This window comes from Myotis brandtii, unplaced genomic scaffold (assembly GCF_000412655.1).
Source record: "Myotis brandtii unplaced genomic scaffold, ASM41265v1 scaffold187, whole genome shotgun sequence".
NCBI classification, from domain to species: domain Eukaryota; kingdom Metazoa; phylum Chordata; class Mammalia; order Chiroptera; family Vespertilionidae; genus Myotis; species Myotis brandtii.
The window spans coordinates 1496941-1503292 of NW_005356944.1; the positions used below are offsets into that span (position 1 = coordinate 1496941).

The 6352-nt window shown below is 60.6% G+C and overlaps 2 protein-coding genes across 2 annotated transcripts in view; both read right to left on the reverse strand.

Annotated features, from left to right (window-relative positions):
• Positions 1-533: 533 nt before the first annotated feature.
• KCNK7 (potassium channel, two pore domain subfamily K, member 7) lies at positions 534-4564 on the reverse strand. The gene is made up of 3 exons (XM_005864243.2): positions 2925-4564; positions 1155-1553; positions 534-926 (listed from the first exon to the last, which is right to left on the reverse strand). Exons 1-3 carry the CDS (start codon positions 3241-3243, stop codon positions 721-723), a joined length of 924 nt encoding a protein of 307 aa, XP_005864305.1. The 5' UTR covers positions 3244-4564; the 3' UTR covers positions 534-720.
• A 91-nt stretch (positions 4565-4655) lies between these two features.
• MAP3K11 (mitogen-activated protein kinase kinase kinase 11) overlaps positions 4656-6352 on the reverse strand; it is a 12954-nt gene continuing 11257 nt past the window's right edge. The window contains exons 10-11 of the mRNA XM_014538213.1: positions 6244-6350; positions 4656-5522 (exon numbers count right to left, since the gene is read on the reverse strand). Coding sequence (XP_014393699.1) covers positions 5185-5522; positions 6244-6350 — 445 coding nt within the window. The 3' untranslated portion in view covers positions 4656-5184. The remainder of the gene's footprint in view (positions 5523-6243; positions 6351-6352) is intronic.

Genomic DNA, 6352 nt, shown 5'->3' on the forward strand with positions numbered 1-6352 from the left:
GACGGCAGGGCCCGGGTGGCCAGCCCCAGGGGAGCAGGGTGGCTGTGAACTGCCGCGCCCGCCCCCCTCTGCTTCCTGTTCCCTGTGAGCAATAAAGTTGGACAAGGCCACACAGCACCGACTCTTTCTCGGGGCAGCTGGGGTTTCAATGGACGGAAGGGGTTGGTGCTTAGGCCGATAAGGTTGTCTGCGATCCTCGACGGGGCTGTGCGGGCTCTGAGGTTCCCAAATGCCAATGGAGCGGGACCTCCCAAGGTTGATGGGGCTTTGGGTTCACTGTAGGGAACAACCATTTCCAAAGAAGAGACAAAAACAGAGTTGGGGTTGTTGACCATTTTATTTTGTTTTGTTTTTTAAGTCTCACTCTTTTTCTAAAATATTTTTATTGATTTCAGAGAGGAAGGAGAGGGAGAGAGAGATAGAAACATCAATGATGAGAAAGAATCGGCTGCCTCCTGCACGCCCCATTGGGGATCGGGCCCACCACCCGGGCATGTGCCCTTGGCTGGAATTGAACCTGGGACCCTTCAGTCCGAAGGCTGACGCTCTATCCACCGAGCCAAACCAGCTAGGGCAACCATTTTATTTTTTGTTAACATTTTATTCTCTGAGGTTCTCACATCCACACTCCCAGCTTCCAGCTCCTGGGCCCTTCATCTCTAGAGAATTCCCCTCGGGCTTCTTCACCTGAAAGGAGTTAACTCCATCACCGAACACCTGTCAGCAGGCGGGGGCCTGTTCTGGGGCTGCAGTTGAGGGGGGCAGGGTGCTGAGGGCCAGTTCATCCTGACCCAGGATGCCACCTTGGTCCTCAGCAGTCAAAGGGCCACTGGACCCAAAGAACTTCACCAAGGCACGGACCTGTGGCAGCTCCGAAAACGTCTCCACTGCCAGCAGCACGGCCAGGAGCCCCAGGAGCAAGTAACCTGGGGAGAAAAGGTTCTAGGGCAGCTTTTGGGGAAGCCGATGATGCTCTCTGCCCACCCCCTCGCCTGGGGACCCACCCTGGTACCTGATGCCACTCACAATTCTCGGCCGAGTTCTTCCAACTAAAATCCCCTACACCTGTGAGGCTCAGCCTCCCCCAGTGGTGTATGGGAGTTGTAGTCCAGGCTCCTCTCCTCCCACCGGTGCTCGTGGGCAGCTGAACTCACCGAGAAGTGCGATCTGGCCAAGGTGGTAAAGCACTGGATTCAGGTCACGGCCACGACCAGGCAGCAGGTCCCCCAGGCCGATGGTGCTGAGAGAGCCGAAGCAGAAGTAGATGGCCTCCAGCAGGCTGTCGTCGCCCTGCAGACCCCACAGCAACAGCGCTGGCAGCAGCACGAAGATACCAGCCACGAGCAGGCCCAGCCCAAGTGCCTGCAGCAACGCGGCCCTGGCCGGGGTCAGCTGCCAGCGGACAGCCACCCAGGCAACCGGGCAGCTGAGCAGAGGCAGCAGGCAGTGGCGCAGTGTGGCCACAAGTGCTAGGGAAGCTGGCAGCCCCAGGGCCGCGTAGACCACGCAGAAGGCCTTTCCACCTGCTGAGAGCGGGGCCATGTGGCCGTAACCTGAACAGGAGAGAGACAGTGGGCAGTGAGCCCTTGTGTGCAATGCCTGCTAGGGTCCCCACTTCCCCCAGCAAGCCTGTGGAAGGCTGCCCTCTAGTGGCTGAAACTGCTGGAACCGTTCGGGCCCATGCTCTGGCTCTGCTCCTCATCAACTGGAGAGCCTTGGGCAAGTCCCTTAACCTCTCTGGACGACTCTTTTATTTTCTGGAAAAATGAAAAATTAAAAGAGACAGTCTGCCCTCAGTCCTCTTGGGGCTGGGACAATTCTGAGAATTGCTGTCCTGCCCCAGAGGGAGCCTGGCTTTCTAAGATCCTCAGCTCTGCCTTTGACAGATACTTCTGCACCCACTGGGCAGGGCATCACCCACCCTTTCATCCCCCAAAGGTGTTTTGAGTTCTCCTGTGTGCTGGGCCTGGCGCCGGAATCTGAGTCTGCTCAGGCCCTGCCATGCGGTGGGGGAGACAGGCAGGAAACCTGTCAGGGCACCGCAGGAAGAGCTGCCGAGGAGGCAGCACGCGTGAGAAAGGGCCTTCAGTGCCAGGACAGCTTCAGCTTCTGGAAAGCAGGGAGAGGTGAGAGAGCGGGAGAACAGGCCCAGCTAGTCCGGAGCTTGTAAACTCCAACGCCTTGAGGAGCCAGGCAGTGGTGGGGACCAGGAGACAAAAGGGAGTGGTGGGGACTGGGGTGCACTGAGAGCCTGTGCTCTGCCCCAAAGGCCAGGCCCTGTTCCACTCCTGCCAAACGTTGCCTTGCAGGAATCCTGGCTCAATGCAAATAGTTTTTCTGATTTTTCCAACAGAAGTTGGAAAACAGATTAATTTAAAAAAATATTTAGAGACTTTGCTGACAAAAAAAAAAAAAAAAAAACCAACCAAAAAAACCAGGGCTGTGTGTCCCATTGCTTTTATTTCTTTGGCCTTTCACACATGCTGTTCCCTCTGCCAGGAATTCCTTCACCCCTCATCTCTGTGCCCTGGCTAACATCTCATCAAGACTTCTCACCTGGGAGCCTTCCCTCACGTTCCCTCCTGAGCCAGCGCTGCTCATCTGCTCACTCCATTCCCCCACCCAATCATCCATCCCATAATGTGTTCCCTGCCTTGCTGCGGGCCCATGGGGTCTGGGCACCTCTCCTGGGTCTCAAAGGGTGCCTTGGGGTGGGGCTGGGGAGGCCACACCCCTCCTGGCAGCTGAAGTTGAGGCACCAGTTGGGGTGTGTTGGGGTGGAGAGACCCAGCTGTGATGTCAGGCCTCATAGAGCCTGGGCTCTGTCTGGCACTTTGGAGCTGGGGGAAGGGTTGTACCCCCAGGGACCCCAGGGGGCACTGGAATTAGGAGGCCCCCTCTGCCCAGCCACCTGGCAGCCTTACCCGTGGTGGTGAGGATGCTGGCAGTGAAGAGCAGGGCTGAGGGCAGATCCCAGTTCCCAGCCTTTGAGACATTGCCCAGGCTGGAGATCCCATGGGCCTGGGCTGCCAGGGCGGTGCCCAGCAGCTCCTCCAGTGCCCCGGTTGGCAAGCATGCCCCGTACTCCGCCTGGAAAGTGGCCAGCTCGGCCCTGAGCTGGGCCTGGAGCTGGCGTGCTGGGGGCCCCTCCAGGGCCTGGAGCACCGCAGCCCCAAGGCCCAGAGCCAGCAGGTGAGCCACGATCAGTAGCCCGTATCGAGCCCAGGGCCTCAGCCCCCCCATGGTGTGCGCCTGGGAGTCTGGGGTGTCCTGAAAGCTGGCTGCTCCACCTCAGGCAACTGGGAGGGTTGGCAGGTGGGGCCGGGAGGAGGTGCCGCGTGGGTGGCTGAGAGTGAGGGAAGCCTGGGACGCAGCTGGGCGAGTGTGAATGGAGGGAGAGGAGGCAGCTCAGGCTTGGAGATGAGCTGGATCGCTCCTCCCAGTTTCTAGGCCACTATTTGCCCAATTCCCCAAAGCTGGGGTGGCGAGGACCAGGTGGAGGAAGGCGAGGCCCAGAGAGTAAATGGCTCAGAATCACACTGCAGCGGTTACTCGGGGACAGGACAGTCACACACGCCCCATCCCCTCAGCGGCGGCTTGGATCCCAAGGACACAGCGGGAGAGGACAGACACACGTCCCTTCCTTTCTGGTGTTCACACAGGAAACCTGTTGTCAAGGAGGCGTGAGGTTCACATTGTCATACGCCCCCTGAAGGAACCTGGGCCATGGGTGAGAGCTCTGGGGCAGGGGCTCTCACTGGGAAGGTTCCTGTAGGAGTGACAGTTCAGCTGGGGATAGAAGAGGCTAGTCAGGGTGGGAAAGAGCTGGGGTGTGAGAGGAACGGGCTGAGAGGGTGAGGACACCGGGCCTTGAGGACGAGTGTGGCCCAGGAGACCTGTGGGGTATTACTGTATGCACCCTGGACGGAAGGTGGTGGCTGGGCAGCTGAGTGGGAGAGGAATAGGGGGTTGGATGGGTCTGCTGGGGACAAGGGTGGCAAGGCGTTGAGGACACAGAGAGCTTGGGACAGATGGTGCTGTCAGGTCTCCATTCCAAGTCCTTCCTGGAAGCGACCCACCACCCCAGAACACTGCAGACAGTGAGCCTGGCTGCATGGACCATGAAGGGGAGGGGAGCCCAGACTGGGACTCGCAGAAACCTCAGAACCCCATGGTAGTGAGGAAAGCGAGTGGAGCCAGGTGCCAGGGTAGGTCACTGTGTCCAGACCCTGCGATAGAGTCAGGGCAAACCTCCAAAACGCTGCCCAGAGGGCTGTGTGTTCCTGAGTTCAGCGAGCTGCCCGGTTGGGAGCAGCATGGCCAAGAGTCCCAGGGGAGGTAACACAAACTGGCCCCAGAGGCTAAGCGGGGCCCTTCCGGCAGCAGGACTAGACAGGTGAAGTCACCGGCAGTGGTGGGAAAAGCCTGGCAAGGGTGAGGAGGTGGGTGAGGCCAGTTTGTGTGGGTGCCAGGGTGGCTGACAAGGGCCTTGAATGCCTGACTGAAGCTGGTGGAGTTGATCCCAGGAGAGGGGTGTGGTGCAAGGCACCAGCCCAGGCCCAGGCCGACGGACCGTTTGCTGGGGGCAGGAAGTCACCAGCATCGTGTGATGGGTTGGATCCCTGGTTACTTCCAAGAAAGGTGACAGGCTGTGCTTGGGGAGATAGCTTGGGGAGTTTATTTGGCTTCATTGGATCCTGAGGCCGAGGCCCCAACCCTGGCCGGGGCAGCAGGAAGGCACCTAGAGAACCCTGGCCCTAGATGACCCCCAGGGCAGGGGGGTTCAGGCACTAAGCCCTGGGGCAGGGGCCGCAGTAGCAGGACTTGGTCAAAAGTGCTGGTGACAGCTGAGGCCGGCCCCTCTCCCTGGCACCTCCCCTCCTCCCTGCGCTACCCCTGGGGGCGATTCCCTGAGACAGGCTATGGTCCTCCTAACCAGCTGGGTACAGTGTCAGGCCCCAGTGGGGCAGGTAAGTCAGGGGACCCACAGGTTGCAGGTATGCGGGGGGTGCAGGCCCCCCATCCAGTGTGAAGGCTTCCTGTGCAGTGTAGTGTTCCTGACCCCCAAAGGGGGCGGGGTCCCTGGGGGAAGCCAAGGCAGCGTCAGAGGCTGGCCCGGCTCCTGTTCCAGTGTAGGCTGTGGCTCCTCTGGGGCAGCTGGAGCGTGGGGAGCAGCTGGTCCACTCATGGCCCTGCCTCCGGCATCCACGGGGCCTGGGCTCCCATGTCTTTGGTCTGCGCCCTGCAGTCCTGAGGCCCCCCCCGGAAGGGGTTGGCAGGTGGAGAGTCCCAGAAGGGGTCTGAGTCTGGGAACAAGGTCCAGGGCGCCCGGCGGGGCGCAGGCTGTGGCGAGGGCAGGGGCGAAGGCCGTGGTCCAGCTGACACGAAGCTCCACGGGTCAATGCGGCTGCGAAGGGGTGAGGGCCGAGGTCGGCTGATGAGGCCCAGGGGCGGTGAGCGTGGGGTGCCCGGGGTGCCAGGAGCAGAGCGGGATATCCCTGGTGGGGGTGAAACAGTGCTTCCTGTGACGAGCGGGAGAAGAGCACAGGGTCAGGCAGCACCTACTCTTGGGTGTCCCAGGAGGCATGCCCTGCTCTGGGCCTGTTTTCCCATCTACACAGCGAGCTACTTGACTCCTCACTTCATGGCCCCTTGTGCTCCCGGAGCATCTGTTTATAATGTGGTGGGTAGGAGCCAGGCCTCTGGAGCAGACAGGCCTGGGCTTGGATCCCAGCTCTACCGCTTGGTAGTGGGAACCGCAAGTCCCTGGCTCTCCCTGTGCCTTCAATTTCCTCATTTAAAAATGGGTCTAACAAGAGTAGCTAGTTCACAGGGTTCCTACAATAACTGCAGCAATCTCTGGAAAGCACTAGAAGCAGTGCCCGCACAAGCAGGCAACTAGCAGGTGTCTGCCATCCCTGTTGTCATTATTCCTTCTATTATTTCTCAGCTAGCCTGGCGGGCCCCACTCCACTCCTGACCACTGGTGGCTGAACTTAGAATTCAGTTCCTTTCAAGCGTGCCCAGCGCCCAGGTGTGGGGACCAGCGCCCAGGTGTGGGGACCAGCGCCCAGGGGTGGGGACCAGCGCCCAGGTGTGGGGTCCAGCACCCAGGTGTGGGGACCAGCGCCCAGGTATGGGTGCCAGCGGAGAAGTGGGCCTGGCCCTACTGCCCTGCATGCCCCCACCAGCCCTTCCTCCCCTCTCCATCACCAGGCAGGAGGCCTGCACTGGGCCACTCACCGCGCCTCCCTTCCTCGCGTCTGGGACTCTTGGCCGAAGGCTGACCTGCAGGGACACCCAGCTCCAGCAGCAGGGGCGCGGGGGTGGGTGGGCCTGGGGCCTCGGGGCT